Source organism: Scyliorhinus canicula, chromosome 8 (assembly GCF_902713615.1).
Source record: "Scyliorhinus canicula chromosome 8, sScyCan1.1, whole genome shotgun sequence".
In the NCBI taxonomy this organism is placed as follows: domain Eukaryota; kingdom Metazoa; phylum Chordata; class Chondrichthyes; order Carcharhiniformes; family Scyliorhinidae; genus Scyliorhinus; species Scyliorhinus canicula.
Window position 1 is genome coordinate 157,887,721 of NC_052153.1, and position 25,147 is coordinate 157,912,867.

Consider the following 25,147-nt stretch of genomic DNA (forward strand, 5'->3'; position numbering starts at 1 on the left):
CAGGCTACACATCCTATTCAAGCCACAGCCCATCTACGATTATTCCACCAGGAATTTCTCCCTCTCACTACCTGCTGATCCTCCCAATTTGAGGAGCACAGATATCCTTCCTCAAGCTCACGTGGAAAAATTCACAGTGCTGTTAAACATCTCCACTACTCTACATTTTACCTCTCAACAGAGGTTGACCCAGTTCCTTTTCAAAAATTAAATTAGAATACTAGATGCAGGGATTGGTAAACAGAAAAGGGGCTGGTTTAGCACAGGGCTAAATAGCTGGCTTTGAAAGCAGACTAAGGCAGGCCAGCAGCACGGTTCAATTCCCGTACCAGCCTTCCCGAACAGGCACCAGAATGTGGCAACTAGGGGCTTTTCACAGTAACTTCATTTGAAGCCTACTCGTGACAATAAGCGATTTTCATTTCATTTTTTTCAAGTGTAGCACCTGCACAGAATCCAGACTGAGTTCAAAATGTTGGCTCTTGCCTATTCTCTTTGCAGATAATAATAATAATCGCTTATTGTCACAAGTAGGCTTCATATCAGTTACTGTGAAAAGGCCCTAGTCGCCACATTCCGGTGCCTGATCGGGGAGGCCAGTACGGGAATTGAACTCATGCTACTGGCCTTGTTTTGCATTACAAGCCAGCTGTTTAGCCCATTGTGCTAAACCAGATATGCACAGATCAGCTATATAGAATAGAACTATAGGATTTATACAGTGCAGAAGGAGATCATTTGGCCCAACAAATCTGCACCGACCCTCTGAAAGAGCACCCTATCTCAGCCCACTCCCCGCCCTATCCTTGTAACCCAATCTACACTGAACATCTTTGAACACTAAGCGGCAATTTTAGCATGACCAGTAGACCCAACATGCACATCTTTGGACTGTGGAAGGAAACTTGAGCACCCGGAGGAAATCCACAAAGATACGGGGAGAAGGTGAAAACTCCACACAGTCACCCAAGGCTGGAATTGAACCTGGGCCCCTGGCACTTTGATGCAGCAGTGCTAACCACTGTGCCACTGTGAGGTATGATTCGTGAGACAAAAATGTTGAAAATACAGAGAAATGGTTACTGCTCTTTGAATATCCAAGGCCCAGCTGGTGAGAATTTCAGCGAGGTTTGCATGCCCAGAACCCTTGCCCAAGAAGCTTACATATTCAAATCAGCTCTAAGAACAATTGTGGAATCCGGTCTGGAATTCACAAAAACAGATCATGCAAGCACTTGTACCTGGACAGAATCTCTCAGTCCCTTTTAATGCTTGCTGAAGACATCTTCATTAACACCTGGAATATATTTTTGGATTTCTCTTGTCCTCACAAAACTACTGTTGCATGTTGCTAGTCACTAGATGACCCTACCATCACCCTTCCTCCCCCCATACCCATCTCATGGATCACAGCTTCCTTTTGCTCATAATTTCCTGCTTGGCTCTCCCTCATGGATGCTCTTCCTGATGCAGGAAGCTGCTCGCTGTCTCGTCTCGAGTGCTCCACAACTCGCCAGCTACATTCTGATGAGGCCCAAGTTGTGAGATTGGTCAAGATGGCCCGCTGAATCAGCAGGGTAGCACACCACAAGTGCAAAGTGGCTGACTCTATGCCAATATTGGGGAAAAGCCCAAAATTGCCCCCCAATCGTTCTGTGATTTATACAACAGTAATACAAAAAGCTCTATTCAGACGGAGCAGTTCTATATAAACTTTGCTGTGTTTTCTTCATGCAGGTGTAACGATCAAGAGGAATGTTCAGTCTTGCCCCTCCTTAAAGCAGGTTTCAACAGGGTATAAAATTCTACCTTATTTGTTTCTCTCTTCATTTCATGGTTGCAGTTATTTAACTGAAAACATTTCCACATGTTTATTCTTTGATATACCGGCATCCACCTGGATTTGTTCTGCATGTTGTATGATCCACAAAACGCAACTATGTCAACCTTTATTCTCATAAATGTATCTGGGCACTTCCCACAGCATTTAAATATCAATACATATTGATGTCTAAAGGCATGAAATGCATATACATTGTTTTTTGCCACTAACACTAGAGTTGGCGGAAACGGATAAGCAAATTACAACTTTGCCTTTTTAAAATTTTACCTCTTTTGAAGTTGAATCTCAATTTATCATTTTTTTCGTGGCTATTCTTTTTAAAAACTTGCTGGCATTGATCATTCCAATAAAATAATCACGGCTCCATGGTTTCAGGAAAATAGGGGGTGGAATCTCCATTCAACACTGCTCCGATCTGGATTCCCCATCAGGCAGAGAATGGAGCCAGAGGGGAAAACAGGTTTCCAATCCCCAGCCGGTGGCCTCAGTGTGCCACCTGCCCCGTGCCGGCAGGAGGTTGCACAGCAAGCATTTATATCATTAAGCGGCTTGAAGCCCGCGTTTCCACCTCCCCCCCCCGCCCCCGTTATGCTCTGGACTCCTCAGCGGGAAATCCACTGGGCAGGCTTTGGTGTAAGTTTGGCGAAGAATGGCCGTGGCATTGTGGACCCCGAGGTGTGTCAAGGAGGTCAAAGCTTAACTGAGCTTCCCCACCCCCATCCATCAGAAAGCTCCCTCTTCCCACAATGCAAATCCAGCCCCCCACCCCCACTGACAAATAGGGGCATCCTATCCCCACAACAGGAATAAAGGGTCCGTCCCCCACGGCACTCATGCATGAGGGTGACCCGACCCCCACCCAGCTAACCACGCCCCCAGCCTCCCCACCAGAGCCCCCAACAGAGAATCCCCATCAGTCACCCCTCTCTGAAAGTTACAGAGCAGTTCAGGCAATAGAGTGAAAAATCACTGCATTTTCATTACCTTTCCCTAACATCTGCTGCCTCAGACAAAAGTGTTTAATGCAACAGTGTTACAAATGTCAATGGTTTTCTCTAATGTCAAGTACACTCCAATGAGCTTCAAATCCCTTGACAGCATTTGAAATGCAAATCTTGCATTCAATTTCACAGACCAATAAATTTCACTAGCCAGTGATAAACAGTTTTATTAGTCCAGACACCCCTGCTTAGATGGTTTGTTTATTTAGCTTTTCCTTCAAGTTTGAATGCATCTCAATTATCTTGCTTTGATGCTAAACAATGTTTAAAAATACTCTTGCCATGATTGATAGCTCCTCACCACAGCAAAAGGAGCTAAGTGTTTTCTGCTAAGGAAAAAGGAACTGAAAGTATTCATGCATGCGTGCTGCGTGGAGGTGCCGTTATTCCCATGGTGGGGGAGATGGGGGGGGGGGGGGGAGGATGCCCGTACTATTTCAGTAGGGCGGGATTTTCATTGTTGGGGGGCTGTTCTGCTGGACCTCCGCATCGGGCTTCCTGCTCAAAATGAGGGCCTGATACCGGAATTCCGACTGAATCCGGCACGCTCTCCCCGTGTATAAATTAACATGGTAAAGGAGAGAGACTTGCATAGTGGCCCTCACTCCCCGCACCAGCAGAGACCAGTAGGAATTATCTGCTGGTGGGAGCACTGTAGTGAATGTAATATATATATATATGATCATTCACACTGTAAGCGCAGTAGTGCTATCCTACCACTAGGGGGAGTACCTCTGGGAGTACTCAGGAACTTGTACTGGGCTCCACCCTTGGCTCCGCCCACAACTCCTCCCGCTAGTGCAGCTGTATAAATACCCTTGTCCAGAGTCAGCCTGAGTTCACTAAGAGTTCATCAACGGGTAACAGGCTGAAGTAAGTCGATTAAAGCCTAGATTCACATCGGAAACACGTGTCTGGTGAATTGATGGTTCCATCAATTTAATCGACTTAAGAACAGAAAAGATCAATCATGGAATCAGCCCTCAAGCCTGGACACCTGGAACTCAACCCGCAGGATGCTAAATAAATCTTCTCCCACTGGCTGCGGTGTTTCAAGGCCTACCTGGCAGAAACAAGCACAGCCAAAACAACAGAGGATCAGAAGCTAAGTCTAATGCATGCGAGGGTGAGCCACAGAATCTCTACGCAACTAAACTCGGCCAGTTCATATACTGCAGCGCTAGCAGTTCTCGATAAAATTTATGTAAGGCCTGTTAACGAAGTTTACGCTTGCCATGTGTTCACGACTCGCCGCCAGCGGCCTACAGAATCACTCGCTGAATTCCTAAGGGAACTCAATAACTTGTCCAATGACTGTAATTACCAAGCGGTTACCGCGGCTGAACACAGGGAACTTGCGGTACGTGATGTTTTTGTAGCGGGCCTCAGGTCTAACGATGTGCGCCAGCGACTGCTGGAAAAGGGGGCCCAGGACTTAGAAACAACTATGGAAGCTGCTATCACGATGGAGGTCTCCTTCCGCAGCCTTAACTCATTCCCCGCAGACCCCGCGACCCAATCATGGGCCCCCGACCAGCAACTCCCCCAGGCCTGTGCTACGCGGCCGCCCAGCCACCATGCTGCCCCAGCCAGCCACCATGCTGCCCCAGCCAGCCACTATGCTGCTCCAGCCAGCCACCATGCTGCCCCAGCCAGCCACTATGCTGCTCCAGCCAGCCACTATGCTGCTCCAGCCAGCCACTATGCTGCTCCAGCCAGCCACTATGCTGCTCCAGCCTGCCATTTCTGCGGCCAGAACCAGCACCCGCGGCAGCACTGCCTGGTCCGCAACGCGACGTGCAGCAGCTGCGGGCGGAAAGGCCATTATGCAAGAGTGTGCCTCGCTAAAAGGGCCCCAGCCTCCAACTCCCCAGCGACTCACAGTAATCGCTCCCCTCACTCGCAGGCTCGCGGGGCCCGAAACGCTGTGGCCTATGCCCCGACTTCGCCCCCTCCAGCCACGTGCGATCCATGGGGGCCGCCATCTTGGAAAACCTCCACCACGCGGCCGGCCACATGCGACTCATCGGGGCTGCCACCTTGGACGCCATCTTCCTCGTCGCCCGCCGTGTGCAATCCACGGGCCCGATCGGCATCTCCGCGCTCGGACAACTCTGCGGAAGAATTCGAATTCGACTATGAACTCAGAGGGCAGTCATCATGGGGCCACTCCAGCACAGCTGATCGAGCCGCCGACTACCCACAACTCAGCGAGGTCACCCTGGACCAATCACGACCAAAGAATCTACGAAACTCGATGGCAGAGGTCCATATCAACGGGTACAAAACGCCATGCCTCTTCGACTCCGGGAGCATGGAGAGCTTCATACATCCAGACCTGGTAAGACGCTGTTCACTCCCCGTTTTCCCCGTGCATCATACTATCTCGCTCGCTTCAGGCTTCCATTCGGTCCAGATCCTGGGACGCACCACCGCGACACTCACAATCTAAGGCGCTAGCTACTCGAAATTCAAACTCTACATTTTGCCCGAACTCTGCGCGCCACTCTTATTAGGCCTAGACTTCCAATGTAACCTCAAGAGCCTCACCCTCAGCTTCAGAGGGCCCCTGCCCCCACTCACAATCTGCAGCCTCGCTACGCTGTGAATCCCCCCCCCCCTCCTCTCTTCGCCAATCTCACAAAGGACTGTAAACGCGTAGCCACTCGTAGCAGGCGGTATACCCTGCAGGATAGGGTATTTGTCAGAGTAGAGGTCCGAAGGCTACTCAGTGAGGGGGTCATAGAGGCCAGTAATAGACCCTGGAGAGCTCAGGTGGTGGTCGTTAAGACCGGGGGGAAATTCTGTATGGTGGTCAACTACAGTCAGACCATAAATAGATTTACACTCCTCGACGCATATCCCCTCCCCAGGATTGCAGACATGGTAAACCAGATCGCCCAGTACTGGCTCTTTTCCACGGTGGATCTGAAGTCTGCATACCACCAGCTCCCAATCCGCCCGGAGGACCGCCACTACACGGCATTCGAGGCCGATGGCCGCCTCTTCCATTTCCTCCGGGTCCCTTTCGGCGTCAGTAATGGGGTCTTGGTGTTCCAACGAGCAATGGACCGAATGGTGGACCAGTACGGGCTGAGGGCCACGTTTCCGTACTTGGACAATGTCACCATCTGCGGCTATGACCAGCAGGACCACGACGCCAACCTCCACCGTTTTCTCCAGACGGCACAGAAACTGAACCTCACGTACAACAAGGAGAAATGCATTTTCCGCACAACCAGACTAGCCATCCTTGGCTATGTCGTGGAAAACGGACATATGACCCGGACCGTATGCATCCCCTCTTAGAACTCCCCCTCCCCCATTGCCCCAAGGCCCTCAAACGGTGCTCGGGCTTCTTTTCCTACTACGCCCAGTGGGTCCCTCAATATGCGGACAAAGCCCGCCCACTCTTTAGGGCCACACTATTTCCCCTGTCAGCTGAGGCACGCCAGGCCTTCGACGGCATCAAGGAGGACATCGCCAAAGCGGTCATGCGGGCGGTGGATGAATCCACCCCATTTCAGGTAGAGAGCGACGCCTCAGAGGTAGCTCTTGCAGCCACTTTAAATCAGGCAGGGAGACCAGTCGCATTTTTCTCCCGTACCCTCTCCGCTTCAGAACTCCGACACTCCTCAGTCGAGAAAGAAGCACAAGCCATTGTGGAGGCTATCCGTCACTGGAGGCTACCTCGCAGGTAGGAGGTTCACCCTTGTCACCGACAAAAGATCGGTTGCCTTCATGTTCGACAACTCGCAAAGGGGCAAAATAAAAAACGACAAAATTCTGAGGTGGAGGATCGAACTCTCCACCTACAATTACGATATCAAATATCGACCTGGGAAGCTCAACGAGCCCCCGGATGCCCGATCCCGCGGGATATGCGCCAGCGTGCAGATTGACTGATTAAAAGTCATCCACAATGACCTCTGTCACCCGGCTCGCCCACTACATCAGGACCCGAAACTTGCCTTTCTCCAACGAGGAGGTAAAAGCGGTCACCAGGGACTGCCCGATCTGTGCGGAGTGCAAACCGCACTTCGATAGACCAGACAGGGCCCACCTGGTCAAGGCTTCTAGGCCCTTTGAACACCTCGCGATTGATTTCAAAGGGCCACTCCCCTCAACTAACAAGAACGTTTACTTTTTAAACGTCGTGGACGAGTTCTCCCGTTTCCCATTTGCTATCCCGTGCCCCGACATGACCTCCCACACAGTCATTAGGGCCCTGCATAGCATCTTCACCCTGTTTGGTTTCCCCAGCTACGTACACAGCGACCGGGGTTCGTCCTTCATGAGCGACGAGCTGCGTCAGTACCTGCTCGACAAGGGCATTGCCTCGAGAAGGACTACCAGCTACAAACTCAGGGGGAACGGGCAGGTGGAAAGGGAGAACGCGACGGTCTGGAAGACCGTCCTACTGACCCTCCGGTCTAGAAAGCTCCAAGTCTCCCAATGGCAGGAAGTCCTCCCAGACGCGCTTCACGTTATTAGGTCCCTTTTGTGCACGGCGACCAACCAGACCCCTCACGAGAGGCTCTTCATATTTTCCAGGGGCACTACCACGGGGGTCTCACTTCCGGCATGGCTGAGGACACCGGGCCCCGTACTTCTGAGGAAACACGTCAGGGTGCACAAAACCGACCCCCTTGTTGAAAAGGTGCGCCTGCTCCACTCCAACCCCCAGTACGCATTCGTCGAATTCCCTGACGGCCGTCAGGACACAGTATCCCTCCGGGATCTGGCACCCGCCGGATCTAGCGCCCCCTCTACCCCCACAGAAGAACCTCTCACCCTAAACCCCATGCTGCCGCCCCCTTGCGCTCCCGAGCCCACGAGCTCGCTCCACCAGTTCCGTGCCCCCGCGCCGGCCAGCCCCCGGTGCCCCCAGTCCCCGGTCGAACCAGGCGAGTATGAAGCTCGAATACAACCCTCCCTGGAGTCCGCCATCATACCCCAGCACACAACACCCATCCAGCCACCCCAAGAGGCTGCAACCCCGGTGCTCCGCAGGTCACAGTGGACAATTCGACCACCGGACAGACTGACGTTGTCAGCCACCACCCCCGCCAGGCTTGATTTTTTTGCAGGAGGTGAATGTGGTGAATGTAATATATATATATATGATAATTCACACTGTCTTTGTAAGTGCAGTAGCGCTATACTACCACTAGGGAGAGTAGCTCTGGGAGTAGTCAAAAACTTGTATTGGGCTCCACCCTTGGTTCCGCCCATAACTCCTCCCCCTAGTGCAGCTGGATAAATACCCTTGTCCAGAGTCAGCCTGAGTTCACTAAGAGTTCATCAACGGGTAACAGGCTGAAGTAAGTCGATTAAAGCCTAGATTCATTTCGGAAACACGTGTCTGGTGAATTGATGGTTCCATCAAGCACTTAGATCCAGGCCGGAGAATCATACTTGCTATGCTTTTGCAAGTATGAACCACAGAATGAGTCTTTGGCCTCAGACACATGTCTGTGATGAAATACTAGAATATTGCAAGTCAGCTATGAACGTGAAATCTCTGCACACTTGTGCATTTCTTTTCGGAAAACACTTACGTGGAAACTGCAACATCTTTGAAAACAAGGGCCAGGATTCTCCCCTACCCGGCGGGGCGGGGGGTCCCGGCGTGTTGGAGTGGAGCGAACCACTCCGGCGTCGGGCCGCCCCAAAGGTACGGATTTCTCCGCACCTTTAGGGGCCAAGCCCTAACCTTGAGGGGCTAGACCCGTGCCGGAGTGGTTGGCGCCCCGCCGGCCGGCGGGTAAGGCCTTTGGCGCCACGCCAGCCGGGGCCAAAGGGGCTTCGCCATCCGGCGGAAGTCCGCGCATGCGCCGGAGAGTCAGCGGCGGCTGACGTCATCCCTGTGCATGAGCAGGGGAGGGGGTCACTTCCGCGTTCGCCTTCGTGAAGGCTATGGCGAACGCGGAAGGAAAAGAGTGCCCCCACGGCACAGGCCCGCCGGCCGATCGTTGGGCCCCGATCGCGGGCCAGGCCACCGTGGGGACCCCCCCCCCCGGGGCCAGATCACCCCGAGTCCCCCCCAGAACCCCAGAGCCCGCTCGCACCGCCTGGTCCCGCCGGTAAGGTAGGTAGTTTGATTCCCGCTGGCAGGACCGGCATGACAGCAGCGGGACTTCGGCCCATCGCGGGCCGGAGAATCGACGGGGGGGCCCGCCGGACCCCGGCGGTTCTCCGGCCCAGCGGGGGGGGGTCGGAGAATCCCGCCCAAGCTCTCTACTTTAGATCACCTTTCCTGGAATCAGAGGTGTTGTTCTGTGCAGAGTCCCAGTTTCCCGACTTCTCCACATTGTTGCATTCTGAAGCATGTTCCTGGCACTGACAAAATGAGGAATTGGTGATGCAGTCCCCACCATTTACACTTTCCCCCTCTGATCCTGGATCGCCACCTGTATCAGATAAATGGCTGATGGTAATTCGTCATTACCATAGACATCAGTTACCAAAGTGTTCACAGCACTTTAAAGCACAATTTCTTTATTTGGGGTTAGATTTTCATGCTGAGGATGGGAAATAAGAGCTGGGCTGTTTGCAGGACCTGAATCCACCCCGTGGGGGGAAGCAGTCACACATAGGGACATAGGAACAGGAGTACGCTATTCAGCCCCTCGAGCCTGTCCCGCTATTCAATGAGATCATGGCTGATCTGTGACTTGACTCCATAAACCTTAAACAAAAACCTATCTAGCTCATCTTAAAAAATAAATAATTGTTCTAGCTTCAACTGCTATTTGTGAGAGAGAGATCCAAACCTCTATCACTCTTTGATGAAGAAGTTCTTAATATCTCTACTAAACGGATTATCACTCATTGTGATTTTGACTGAGACGCCCCTTAATTTGTTTTTTTATTCATTCTTGAGATGTGGGCATCGCTGGCTGGGCCAGCATTTGTTGTCCATCCCTATTTGCTCTTGAACTGAGTGGCTTGCTCGGCCATTTCCATGGGGGGGCAGTTAAGACTCAAACACACCGCTGTGTGGATCTGGAGTCACATATAGGCCAGACTGGGTAAGGATGGCAGATTTCCTTCCCTGAAGAACATTAGTGAACCTGATGGGTTTTTACGACAATCGGCAATCAATAGACTTTTCATTCCAGATATTTATTGAATTCAAATTTCACCATCTGTCATTACCCTAGGTCTCTGGATTACTAGTACAGTGACAATACCACTATGCCACTGCCTCCCCTGCAATTGTCATGGAGACGGGTGCAGTGTTCAAGTAAGGATGACACGTGGGCCCTCGGAGCTGGAGAGACAATTAAGAGCTTGACAGGACCATCAGCTGCAGTAAAGGGACATGGACACCCAATAAGAGAGGATCTAACCATCACCCCTTGGCATTCAAAGGCCTTACCATCTCTGAACCCCCACTATCAACATCCTGGGGTTACAATTTTTTTAAATTAAACAAAAATAAATTTAGTGTACCCAATTCCTTTTTTTTCCAATTAAGGGTCAATTTAGCGTGGTCAGTTTACCTGCTTTGCACATCTTTGGGTTGTGGGGGTGAAATCCACGCAGACACTGGGAGAATGTGCAAACTCCACAGGGACAGTGACCCAGAGCCGGGATTGAACCCGGGTCCTCGGTGCCGTGAGGCAGCAGTGCTAACCACTCGCCGCAGAGCCGCCACCATTTGTCTTCTTAACTGATCGCTGCAGCTGCAAGCTTTCCTTCAGTGATTGATAAGGACAAGCAGGCCACTTGGCACACCAACATTTCCCAATCTATTACCATTTAAATAATACTCTGCCATTCTGTTTTTCCTACCAAAGTGGATAACTTCATACTTAACCACATTATACTGCATCTGCATTATACTGCTGCCCTCCTGAGGTTACAATTGACTAGAAACTGAACTGGATGAGCCATATAAATATTGTGGCTATTAGAGCAGGTCAAAAGCGAGGAATCCTGCAGTGAATTACTCACCTCCTGACTTCCCAAAACCTGTCTGCCATCCATAAAGCACAAGCACAAGTGTGATTGAATACTCACCACTTAATAATAATAATAATAATAATCACTTATTGTCACAAGTAGGCTTCAATGAAATTACTGTGAAAAGCCCCTAGTCGCCATATACCGGCGCCTGGTACAGGAATTGAACCCGCGCTGCTGGCCTTGTTCTGCATTACAAGCCAGCTGTTTAGCCCACTGTGCTAAACACTTGCCTGGATAAGTGCAGCTCAAACAACACTCAGAAAGTTTGACACCATCCAGTCCACTTGATTGCTACCTGTTTCACAAACATTCAGTCCCTCTACCACTGAGGCACAGTAGCAGTCGTGTGTACCATCTACAAGATGTACTTCAGGAACTCACCAAAGGTTCCTTCGGTAGTACCTTCGACCACTACCACCTAGAAGGACAAGAGCAGTATATACCTGGGAACCACACCACCTGGAGCATCCACCCCTGCCCATGTCACTCACCACCCTGACGAGAAATATACCCCTGTTCCTTCATTGCCGCCGGGTCAAAATCCTGGAATTCCCTCCCTAACAGCACTGTAAGTGTATTTGCATCTCAGGGATTGCAACAAGTTCAAGAAGGCAGCTCACCATCACCTTCTGAAGGGCAACTAGGGATGTGCAATCTATGCTGGTCCAGCCAGCGTTTAAGCCACGAACACACCTCCCCCAAAGTAGCCGTCGCCGGGGATGGTGACAGGAAACTGGGATGCTAGCCGGTATTCTTGGGCTTTGTCCACCTCTGTTCCCACATCAGCTGGCACAAACATCCTTCCCAACGACAAATTTTGCTCAAAAGAGTCTCACCATTGATATTTATTCAGGGAAAACAAGAGGCTGGATTCATCCCCCCTGCCCGCCCGCCCGCAAGAACACCACGAGCGAGAAGCGGACAATGGAGAAGTCCATTGACCTCGGGTGTGATTCTCCAGTCACTGGGCAGACCCGGCCGGAGAATCCCGCCCAAGAATTCCAATTACCTTCACTATTCCTATGATTTTATATCTACTTTTCTTTTTCAAAAAAACACAGTACTGTTTGAACCAAGAGCCCTGATATCATTTAAGCATGAACTCAATCCTGGCACTGTAACAGAGTTGAAGCAGTTAAAATGACTTGATTACTGAAGTGTCATTTACTAATTGCTGTCGGTTTGACATGTATTCAGCTGTCATGCTGTCAGTCTCAACAGCTCTTGCAACCCAATATCTCATCCTTCATTCAATTATATAGTCATTAATGGAACTAGAATGTTAAAAGAATGCGGCCAAGGACGATCTCCAACATATTTGTTGGAGTAACTGGGGGCTAAATTGGACAGCACCCAAGAACAGGTGCAGGGTATCGATGCGTGATTAATGAGTAGCTTTGTGCTGTCTGCTTATTTCAATGATTGTGTGCAGTCAATGCCAATATCACCGGTCATTGATGCCGCACTAAGAGGGGTCCCAAAATCAATAACTTGCTTGGCACCAGTTGGAGTGAACCACCAGCTCTTAAAGTGGAGGGGGGAGGGGGGATACATATTGGCTGCAGCAGATACTGGCAGTCATGCAGCAGGTCAAGCCGATCTGAGAAACAGTGAAGATTGCCACAACGTGGGGGTGCACAGGCCCTGAGGTTTGGGCTAGACTGGATGCCTTGGTTGAAGTGTTGGAAAGGAGAGATATAGCAGAGGGCAAGTAGCTCTATAGATACATGCAAAAAGGACCTTGCGAACAGATATCCATGGATTCAATTCCAGGAGTCAATCCGAAACACCTGGATGCAGTGCCACATCAAGCTCAATGACGCTACACAAGCAGTCCAGATCAGTGCACCTTCAACTTGTTTGTTTATTCTTCATATAGTCTCACACACATCTTTTTCTTTTTTTGGAATAGTAGGGAAGTGTTGGAAGACTTAGTAGGCTCATTAGATGCTTCTGCACTGTACATTCTATAATACTATGATTATCAGCCCATTGGACCACATCATGAACGCTTCTTCTGTGACCAACAAGTCCTGGGACATGAACCCGGAATTTCTGACTCCGAGGTGTGGTGTGCTACATTCTGAGCCACAAGACCTCCCTTCGTCTTTGAATTCCCTGTCCTAACATCTAGATTCAGATACTGCTTAAATCACCACACTCTCATCACTCCCCTACCATCATAAGAACTAGGAGCAGGAGTAGGCCATCTGGCCCTTTGAGCCTGCTCCGCTATTCAATGAGATAATGGCTGATCTTTTGTGAACTCAGCTCCACTTTCCTGCCCAAACACCATGGGCGCGATTCTCCGCTATTCTCCCCACCCCCCCCCCCCCCCCCCCCCCTCTGGCCGCCCCCCGACACGAATCGCTGCTCACCGTTTTTTACAGCGAACAGCGATTCTCCGCAGGCCGATGGGCCGAATACCGCGGAGTTTACGGCCCTTTTCACGGCCGCGATCACACCTGCTTTCAGCGTTCATGAAAACGGCCGCAAAGTGCCCGTCCCGGACAACCATGGCACCGATTGGCACGGCCGTGCCAAGGGTGGCATGGGCCTGCGATCGGTGGGCACCGATCGTGGGCAGCGGGTCCGATACCCGTGCACTGTTTGGTCTTCCGCCGCCCCGCAGGATCAGTCTGCGGGGCGGCTGAGGGGCATGACGGCCCGCGCATGCGCGGGTTTGACGCGTCTGCATGATGACGCATCAGCACATGCACGGGTTGGAGCCGTCCAACCCGCGCATGCGCGGCTGACGTCATTGTGCGCGTCAGCCACCGTGACTCTTGGCGGGCGGAGTTAGCGACGTTCGCTAACTCCGCGTCGCCGTGATTCCCCCGGCCCCGATACTAGCCCCGCCCGGGGGGGAGAATCGGGTCCCGGGACGGAGCTCCGAGGCTGCAGTGAAACACGGCCAGTTTCACACCAGCCTTCACGGCACGCCGGATTTGCAGAGAATCGCGCCCCATAACCCTTTATTCCCTTATTCTTCAAAAAGCTATCTATCTTTATCTTGAAAAAATTTAATGAAGGAGCCTCAATTGCTTCACTGGGCAGGGAATTCTATAGAATTCCTCCTGAGTTGAGGAACCACTTCCCCTTATTTTGAGGCTATGTCCCCTAGTTCTGCTTTCACCCGCCAGTGGAAATAACCTGCCCGCATCTATCCTATCTATTCCGTTCATAATTTTATAAGTTTCTATAAGATCCCCCCTCATCCTTCTAAATTCCAATGAGTACAGTCCCAGTCTACTCAACCTCCCCTCGTAATCCAACACCCTCGATTCTGGGATTAACCTAGTGAATCTCCTCTGCACACACTCCAGCGCCAGTACGTCCTTTCTTTTGCGACTCATGCACCGGGACACCCCGGGTCTCTCTGCACAGGTGACACCTGCACTGCCTTCCTACTCTTGCCCTGTCTTCTGGTCGCCCATTTTCTATGGGTGACCAAAGGAGCTGCAGCTGACACATATCACATCAATATCTATCAATCAGGCCTTCCAGCTAACATTCATATGCTTCAGCTCATCTTTGTGCGTTTAGCACTTCTTTAAGCCTTACATCCACATCTCACAGACTGCACACACTGCCAGTTATAAAACCATGACAACACATCAGCCAAGCAGATTGCATGACACTCACTGACACACCGCCTTCTCTCTTGCGGGAAAAGATGATGACTGGTGGAAACCGAGAGGGGCAGACATGTTTATATGTCCTAACTCCCATGGTGGAGAGTGCTCGCCATTATTGCCAGCAGTGAGCAGTGAGGCAGAAACCATCAATGATGATGGTATACCCGTACCTGAACCGGCTTTCCACTTCGCCCTTATTCCACATTCGCTTCTGATTTGCAAATTACAGATGGTGTAAGCATTTTTTTAAATTAATTTTTATGGGATGTGGGCATCACTGGTTCGGCCAGCATTTATTGCCCATGCTTAGTTGCCCTTGAGAAGGTGATGGTGAGCTACCTTCGTGAACTGGTACAGTCCCTGAGGAATAGATAGACCCACAGTGCTGTCGAGCAGGCAATTCCAGGATTTTGACCCAGCAACAGTGAAGGAATGGTGACACATTTCCAAATCAGAATGCTGAGTGACTTGGAGGTGACCTCCAGATGGTGGTGTTCCCATGTATCTGCTGCTCTAAGTGTTAGTGGTCGTAGGTTTGGAAGGTGCTGCCTGAGGAACCTTGGTGAGTGAGTGCAGTGCATTTTGTACATGGTACACACGGCTGTTGCTGTTCGTTGGTGCTGGAGAGATTTGAATGTTTGTGGAAGGAGGAGCAATCGAGTGGGCTGCTTTGTCCTGGATGGTGTTGAGCTTCTTGAGTGTTGTTGGAGCTGCACTCATCCAGGCATGTGGAAACTATTCCATTACACTCCTGACTTGTATATTGTAGATGATGGACAGGATTTGGGGGGGTCAGAAGGTGAGTTACTCGCCATAGGATTCCTAGCTTTTGACTTGCTCTGTTAGCCATATGGCTAGTCCAATTCAGTTTCTGATCAATGGTGACCTCCAGGATGTTGATTGTGGGGGATTCACCGATTGCAATGTCATTGAATGTCAAAAGGCAGTGGTTAGATCCTCCCTTGTAGGAGATGGTCATTGCCTGGCACTTGTGTGGTGCGAATGTAACTTGCCTGCCCAAGCCTGGATTTTGTTGATGTCTTGGACATGGACTGCTTCATTATTTGAGGAGTCGCGAATGGTGCTGCACATTATGTAGTCATCTGAAAATATTCCCACTTCTGACCTTATGATGGGAGGGAGGTCATTGATGAAGCAGCTGAAGATGGTTGGACCCAGGGCACTACCCTGAGGAACTCCTGTAGTGACGTCCTGGAGCTGAGATAATTGAACTCCTGCCACCACAACAACCTTCCTTTGTGCGATGTATGACTCCAATCAGCGGAGAGTTTTCCCCCTGATTCCCATTGACTCCAGTTTTGCCAGGGCTCCTTGGTACCATACACGGTCAAATGCTGCCTTGATGTCAAGGACAGTCACTCTCACCTCACCTCTGGCATTCAGCTGTTTTGTCCATGTTTGAACCAAGGCTGTACTGAGGTCAGGAGCTGAATGACCCTGGCGGAACCCTGATTTTTCCTGTTTAAGGTGTACAGGACACATCTGGGCAATTATCCACATTGCCAGGTAGATTCCAGTGTTGCAGCTGTACTGGAACAGCTTGGCTAGGGATGCAGCAAATTCTGGAGCTCAAGTTTTCAGTACTATTGCCAGAATATTGTCAGGGCTCATAGCCTTTGCTGTATCCAGGCCCTTCAGCCTTTTCTTGATATCACGTGGAGTGAATCACATTGGCTGAAGTCTGACATCTGTGATGTTGGGGGCCTCTGGAGGAGACCGAGATGGATCATCCACTCGGCATTTCTGACTGAAGATTGTTGCGAATGCTTCAGCCTTGACTTTTGCACAGATGTGCTGGGCTTCTCCATCTTTGAGGATGGGGATATTTATGGAGCCTCCTCCTCTAGTGAGTTGTTTAATTGTCCACCACCATTCACGGCTGTATGTGGCAGGACTGCAGAGCTCAAAGTTAATGCGGTCAATGTGGAATCGCTTAGCTCTGTCTATTACTTTCTGCTTATGCTGTTTGGTAGTCCTGTGTTCATTGAACCAGGGTTGATTCCCTGGCTTTGTGATGGTAGAGTGGGGGATATGTCGGGTCATGAGGCTGCAGACTGTGGTTGGATACAATTCTGCTGCTGCTGATGGCCTACAGCACTCATGGGTGCCCATTCTTGAGTTGCTAGACCTGTTCAAAGTCTTTCCCGTTTAGCAAGGTGGTAGTTCCACACAACACGATGGAGGGTATCCTCAATGTGAAGATGGGACTTTGTCTGCACAAAGACTGTGCGGTGATCACTCCTGTCGATACTGTTTCTTTTGACCTTAAATAAACCGTCATTTACTCAACTACCCGAGCCTTCTGTGTCTTCATACTGATGAAATAGAGGGGGAGGGAAATAGAAAGACAATCCTTCTGAGCACGTGGGACCCAGGCCTACAATATAATATGCACCCTCACATCCCCAAGCGCGCCCAACTCCCAAGTCATTCACTGAAATGAATTGGTGAAAACACACCACCACCCAAAGCCATTGATAATATTGCAGTGATTGAAGTTTAACTCAACCAGGCGAGCCCCTTGGGAAACAATTCAATGTGTATTATCAAGCTAAGACAGATCGCAGAGCACTGCAACTTTGGGACCGTTTAGTCTAGAGCAGGGGTGGGCAAACTACGGCCCGCGGGCCGCATGCGGCCCGCCAAAGGTATTTCTGCGGCCCACCAAGCCATTAAAAAAAATAAATAAATTTTTTTTTTTTTTTAATTTCTTTTTAAGGTTAATGGGGGGGGGCTGTTGGGTTACTTACTGGTATAGGGTGGATACGTTGACTTGAGTAGGGTGATCATTGCTCGGCACAACGTCGAGGGCCGAAGGGCCTGTTCTGTGCTGTACTGTTCTATGTTCTATATGAGGCGCCCAGAATCATAACCGGGTGAAGTAATTATTTTACTTAATATACTATGCGGCCCTTTGTGAATTGTGAATTTCTGAATGTGGCCCTTGCACGGAAAAGTTTGCCCACCCCTGGTCTAGAGGGTAAATAATGAGGCTATCCAAAGGAAGCTATTAGCAGAGGCAGATATGATTTTTGAGAAGATGTTGGAGATAACATTGGCGATGGAGGGTGCTGAGAAGAAAATTAAATGAATGAAAATCGCTTATTGTCACGAGTAGGCTTCAATGAAGTTACTGTGAAAAGCCCCTAGTCGCCACATTCCGGCGCCTGTCCGGGGAGGCTGGTATGGGAATCGAACCGTGCTGCTGGCCTGCTTGGTCTGCTTTAAAAGCCAGCGATTAGCCCTGTGAGCTAAACCAGCCCCTGGAACATCAGAGACGCAAAATGTCACGGTCCACCAGTTAGGGAGGGAGACGACAATAAGCCAAAAATGAAGATGTGTTTTTTTTTAAAGTACGTTTATTGAGATTTTATGGTTTATAAAATAATGCTAAAAACCAAAAAATAATACAGCACCAAAAGCAAGGAAGGGAAAAGCAGAAATTGCTTATCCCACATGAGCACGGTATGGAACAGGAGAACTACATCACAACCGGCTGAATACCACCACCTCACCAGAGCTCAAGGGAGAAATAGGACAAGATCCTGAAAACGTGACATCATGACAAAATGACGCACACCCTCTCACGCCCCACAGCTCCGCAGTCATCACAAAAGATCAGGATAAACTTCCCACGCGCCATGATCAGGTGCGCGTCAACATACATCCCCCTCGGCTCCAGCAGTGCCAACGGCACCAATAACCCAGCACAGCTTTCTCTTTCTGGATTCCAGACCATCTGCATCCATGTAGGATTTAGGAATGGATTTGTCATACCCACCCAAGAGAAAATGCACAGAAACCCCAGATCTAATGGGAATTACATAGATATTACATAACGCAACAACACCCAATCCTACCACATGACAACACCCAGTGAAGAGGAGAACAGGCCACTCAATCAACAAGAGGGTGACCAACTGAGACTTTAAAAAAAAACTATACCCCCCAAGGCCACCAATACACCCCTAAAAATCTGCACCCCTGTGAAACTTGTACCTTTCCAAGCCCATCCAGAGCAATGCACCACAAAAAGATGATTATTCCAGCCCCATTCCAAGATGTCTGAGAGGAAGAGGAGTCGTCAAGACAGCCAATAATGAGGCGCACTGGGAGGGGAGGCAGATTCCCTCCTCCCCGGCACAAAATAACCCCCAAACCACCGAGCCAGATCAAGTTGTGAACCAACATGATGCTCACCCGGATGAAAAGTAGACAAGGATAGGAGAACCTCCAGAGAGGGGATACCCAGCCTAGTTCAATGCAACTCAATCACAGAAAGGATATCCAAAGCAATCTCCCTCCTCCTCAGCAACCCAATCCACCACATTCGCCCAGGGGAGGATCACGAAGAGAGACTCAAATAGAAGGAAAAAAAAACTCAACCTCAAGAAGGAGACAGAAGGCACCCAGTCCTCCCCAGGACTCAATCTCTGCCAGAGCCAAAGAAGGATGAAGACGCGGACCCTTAATTCAAAGAATATACAAATCCAAAGAAAATCCAAAACGGATTAGCTCTAACTCATTTAGGGGGCGGAGCTATCCTCAATCTCAATGAGGACTGAGGCAGGGGGTAACAAAAAGCTCTCCCTTCCTCCAACCAAAAGGATTATAAGACATAACCAAAAGGAGTAAAACTATGCAAAAATCACGCTTTCCATAATTGACTCAAAGTGACCTTGTTCACACGGTACAACAGGATACGGATATTCAACAACACAGGCCATCACGCTCACATTTCGCATTCCTCTGCAGGAAGAGAGACAGTAATTAAAAAGTCAACAACACAGGGAGGAACAATCAGGATTATCGAAGAACCGCAGGGTAGATTGCCGGTAAAGACATCTTCCATGTTGCACGAGGAGGTAAAGGATGAGGCAAGATCAACGAGCACTCTCCAGGATCTCTCAAAGATTACATCAATCAAAACACAAGACACCTTACTTTCACTGTGCCATCACAGTGACAACCAGGCAGTCCACAACCCAGGCCCCAACCGGGGGAATGACTCGAACCGCTCAGACACTTCCAACCCCTCACAACGAGCATCGGAACAGGACGAAATAGGACCAGATATCAGTTGGCCCTTCTGACCCCTGACCTTGTAGAGAGGATATGTTGTGTTCCATCGAATCTGGCGTACCCAGCCTCCAAATCAAGATGACCGAAGCATGACAGCCAATTATCAAACTCAATTGGGAATTCATCTCCCATGTCTCGCCAGGAAACAGGCTCAGGGGGACATCCTGCTTGGCCTCCAACTCCCGAACTAGTCAGAATAAACGGCACACCATGCGACAAAGTTTTGAAAAAACAAAGGCGACCCATAAACAGGGTCAGTGCTCTTTTGAGTGCAAGAAACCACTCATGCGCCTTCACCGCTCTTCTATCCTTGAGTCTCTCAAAGTGAACTCTAACGACCTGCGCCACAGAACCTAAATTCTCAGTCAAGGCAACACCTTTGATGACGGCCATCATCCGATGCACAGAGCACTGCCAAGGCCCCACCCCAGCCCACTCTGGCCGCCATGAACTGATGAGGTTTTTCCCATTTTATCTCGACTCTTTCTCACAAAAAGACTAACAGGAACCTCCAGGGACATGTCGCCCAAGAAAACGCAAGTATGAAATGTGCATCTGAACTAAACAACGGATTAAAAGACGATCAGAGCCAGAGCTTACGAAAACATGACCACTCCCATGCTCACATCACATGACCCGCAAAAATGTAATTTTAAAACGGAAAGCTAATGCAGCCATGAATAGAGCAAGAAGATTTAAAGGAGCCAATCAATCGATTAGGATTGAAGTAGAATGTTATTGGTGCAGAGGTAATCACTCCCCTAAAGCCTGCTGATATAAAGAGGTTGAATGTTTATTCTGCCATGGAAAAGATCATTTAATAATCTTTTATTAGTGCCACAAGTAGGCTTACATTAACACTGCAATGAAGTTGCTGTGAAAATCCCCTAGTCGCCACATTCTGGCACCTGTTCGGGTACACAAAGAGAGAATTCAGAATGTCAAATTAACCTAACAAGCACATCTTTTGGGACTTGTGGGAGGAAATCTGAGCACCCGGAGGAAACCCACGCAGACACGGAGAGAACATGCAGACTCCCAACAGACAGTAACCCAAGTAGGAATCGAACCCAGGACCCTGGCGCTGCACAGCAACAGTGCTAACCGCTGTGCTACCGTGCAGCACCAATGTAAAGTAAGCCAAGTCTATCCAGTAACAGAGTTAATAATATATCATAAGTGTATAATATGGAACAGTCCAGTACTACGGCTTTAAATGTTCAATGTGAAAGAGGCAAAGTAGCCCCCATCTCTGTGAAGCAGTTGGTAAATGGTAATCCCTTAAAGATGGAAATTGACACAGGACTGGAAAACACCTATTTTGATATTTACAAGAAGGTGTCCAGCCATTGTATTTGAGGGATACCGCAGCAAAACTATCAACGTACACTGGAAAAGCCAACAAGATAAAAGGTATTTCTGCAGTGCCTGTAAGCTGTCAGCAGCAGTCTGCTCAACTCCCAGTAATAAACTGTCAGGCCAAGAACCAAGTCTTTTTGGCCCAAGGTAATCAAGTTAAACTGGATGGAGATCTTCCAAGTACAGGAAGAGACGCCTGGAGTTAATGAAGACATATGAAAATGTTTTTCTCGACAAGTTAGGTGACGTAAAGGGCCTCCAGCGAAGATTTATGTAGATCCAGATGCAACTCCTCGTTTGTTTACAGCGAGACCACTACCATTCGGCTCAACTCCCTCTGTGGCCCTCAACTCTCCCATCACGTCCCCATCCCTTCAATCCTTCCTTCACACACACACCCTCACACCACTGTGGACCACGTGTGTGGCTAATGATGCCCTCTCTGTGTCTCCTCAGGAAATGCTCTCAGGAAACAACTGTCAGGAGAGGGCCAAGACTGGCGGTGGCTTCCGTACATAAGAATCCTCACCTCCTTCGAGGAACAGGCCCTGGAGGTGACCGGGGTGGCTGAGGATAGAGTGGCAGAGGTTGGCAGAGGTTGGTGGAGGCCCCAGAGGTAAGGGTCCACCGGACCCTACCCAGAGGACCCGTCAAACATTAGTTGTTATTGCCTTACTGACTGACCCATCCCTCCAACTGTCCATTCTCCCGCAGGTCCTCCAGCCAATGGCGCCGGGCCATCCCGGGTGGCTTTGTCTCCAGCCTCCCAGGAAAACACCTTGGAGGGCAGTTCCGAGAAAGGCACGATCGAGGCATCACAGCTGTCATTCCCACTCTCCACCAGCAGAGATACACACACCTCGGTGGGCAATGTTAGTGGTCAGGCTTCTGGAGCACAATCCGATGAGCACCACACAGCTGATGATGCACATCAGGTGGAGGCAGGAACCCCCAGGCAAGACAGCAGTCAGAGGTTTGCTGGATCCCAGGGCCCAGCTGGGTCCCAGTCTGATGCTGAGCCACTGATACAGGGTTACCCGGAGCTGATGGAAACGTTGGGGTGCGGTCAGGACATTCAAAGGGAGATGTCAGCGACATTCCAGCAGATCCATAGCCAATTGGAGGAGTCCCAGAGGTGACGGGCACTGGAGGTGTCACAGGCAATGCGTGGCATTGAGGCCAACACTGCTAGGGTGGCGACCGCAGTGGGGAGGCTGGTGCACAATGTCAACACCATTGGTGAAGGTGCCCAAGGCGAGCGTCAAGGCAGAAAGTCCGACTCGATGGGGGAAGTGACCCAATGTCAGGCTGGCCTTGATGGGGTACTGCAGGACATGTCCTGCTCTCTGATGGGAATGGCCAAGGCACTGAAGACCTTGTCCCAATCGCAGGTGGGCATTGCCGAGGCACTGCAAAGCATGGGCTAATCACTGAGGAGCATTGCCGAGGGCGCCGACACATGGTGCAGGCCAGGGCTGGCAGAGCCAGATGATGTAGGGGAAGCCATGGCTCAAGCCAGTTGCCCCTCCATCCCAAGGTGACCTCCAGGACCCGATGGGCACCGACTGGTAGGAGGGGGTACTGGGTGCCAACCTGGACCCACCCCATGGAGTGACGACAGTGGCTACTAGCTCCCCCGAGTTTCACCCCTCTGATGAGACGTATCAAACCGTCAACATACAGGACAGGGCAGCACAGCCCTTCAGCCCCAGAGCCCCAAGAGGATGCCCACGAGGAGCATTGAGGGCCACGGGAAGTGGTAAGCAGCTGGCTGCCTCCACCTCTGATGTGCATCCTGGGGACATACCGAGATGTAGCGATAGAGCTAGAAGGGGCAAGCACATTGAGGAGCACAGAGGGCATCAGGAGAAGGGAGGAGATTACCGGGGGGTGGGGGGGGGGGGGGGGGGGGGGGGGGGGGGTGTTGGGGGGGTGGAGAGGTTGCGGCACCATCAAGAGAATGAGGAATTGTATAACACATTAAATACCCTTGAGCATAGCCGATACCACTGACACCACTGTCACTTTTTTCCGCATTGCAGGCTGACCTCCGAACCCTTCACCAATCTCTCCAGGCAGCTCCCCCCCCCCCCCCCCCCCCCCTCCCCCGAGCACACCGCATGGAAGTGATAGGTGTGAGCGAACATTCAGCAGACAGGCAGGGGTCAGACTGTGGCATAGACTGAGGAACACCAGCGCACAGCTCTCTGCGGGTTATCATCAGCCCCCTGACTTGGACCTGCTAGCAGTTCCGACACAGTCCCAGCACCCTGGAGTGATGTGACATTCGGGTGTTGGCTGCTGCATGTGTGGCATTGCCTCGAACAGTGTTCAAGCACAGTGTCCAGGCCTCAAGGTCTGATTGGGATGCTAGGCAAAGACTCCCACACGCGACATGGCCCGCCCACCCACTGGAATCCACTTGGGATGTGTGATGTGCTCACTTATTCACGATTGCCAAATTCCCTATTAGCAATAGCCTTCAGCCACACGGCCAGTTGCCTCGGCAGTCGGTGGGGGTTATGGGTGGTTGGTGGGGCAGGCAGGCAGGGATAAGGGTTGCCTCCAGAATGGATACATACGGTCCAGGGATTGGAATGTTGTGCCACGTGCGGTTGCCCCCCACCCCCCCCCCCCCCCCCCCCCCACAACGCCGTTTCCCCCCCCCACACTCCCGGGTGGCCCACCTCTGCGGAGGCTCCCCTACCCCCATCTGGGGTTCCCCCTTGCCAGCCCAGTCCCACACAGGAGCCCTTCTGCCAGGTTCACGTTTTTCAAAAGGAATACTGTACTAATCAGCGCCAGCGTGACCACTCGCTGGGGAAGCCGATGAATCATGGGAGGCCCTTGGATATGGTGTGGCTTCCATTAATTGGTCCCGGAAGTAGCGGCTTGGTTGGGTGACCTGTACGACTTCCTGGGTTGGAGAAGATATAGAAGATAAGAGGCTCTGCAGAGGGGTTTTAGAAAAGGTGTAGGATGTTTCTAATAATAATAATAATCGTCATTATTATTGATAGGGCTTAAGTGGTGTTAATTGGTCTCTTACCACGCTACAGCGAGATCTCCATGTATTTTATTACAAACATGTATCAAAACAGGATACAGCAAATAAACACCCCGGGAAACATACCTCCCAGCAATCAATTATACAGTCTGTACAACGTTTTCCCTTTTCTCACCCCCCACCCCCACCCACCCCCCCACCTCCTCGATGAACAGCTCCTCAAACATGGTCACGCAGTCGCACAGTGGGCGGCACGTTAGCATAATGGTTAGCACTGTTACTTCACCACGCCAGGATCCCAGGTTTGTTTCCAGCTTCGGTTACTGTCCGTGCGGAGTCTGCACGTTCTTCCCGTGACTGCATGGGTTACCTCCGGGTGCTCTGGTTTCCTCCCACAAGTCCCGAAAGACGTGTTTGTTAGGTGAATTGCACATTCTGAATTCTCACTCTGTGTACCTGAACAGGCGCCGGCGTTTGGGGACTAGGGGCTTTTCACAGTAACTTCATTGCAGTGTTGATGGAAACATTAATTGTGACAATAATAAAGGTTATTATTATTATTATTAGAAACATCCTACACCTTTTCTAAAACCCCTCTGCAGAGCCTCTTATCTTCTATATCTTCTCCAACCCAGGGAGTCGTACAGGTCACCCAACCAAGCCGCTACTCCCGGTGACGATGTCGACCACCACTCCAGTAAAATTCGCCGTGCAATCAGAGAGGTGAAGGCCAATGTTAGCTTCTCTGAAACCCCAAATATTGCTACCAAAGGGTCCATCTCCTACCCCACTACACTGGCCAAGACTGAACATTCGCCCAGAATATGAGATCCCTATTTTGACTATGGGAGCGGGCTGGTTGCATCACAGGCTGTTATGTACGCCAAAGCCCAACCGGTGGAGTTCCCACTGTGGTCAATGGAGCATAATGAGGCGGCAGAGATTCGGGCTTATAGCCCGTTAATTAAAGAAAATCAACTGTTTTCATGTTTCCTCCAACCTGGGGTGGGAAGACCATTCTGAAAGATGATAGATGAAAATCGCTTATTGTCACGAGTAGGCTTCAATGAAGTTACTGTGAAAAGCCCCTAGTCGCCACATTCCAGCGCCTGTTCGGGGAGGCTGGTACGGTAATTGAACCGTGCTGCTGGCCTGCCTTGGTCTGCTTTAAAAACCAGCTATTTAGCCCAGTGTGCTAAACCAGCCCCATTGTGGCGGGACT

General features: G+C 50.5%; 1 protein-coding gene across 1 annotated transcript in view; it reads left to right on the forward strand.

Moving 5' to 3' along the window:
- pde8b (phosphodiesterase 8B) overlaps positions 1–25,147 on the forward strand; it is a 436,161-nt gene that overhangs the window by 299,710 nt on the left and 111,304 nt on the right. Inside the window, 1 exon segment of the mRNA XM_038805541.1 lies at positions 1,738–1,795. Within this exon segment, the coding sequence (XP_038661469.1) occupies positions 1,738–1,795 (58 nt within the window).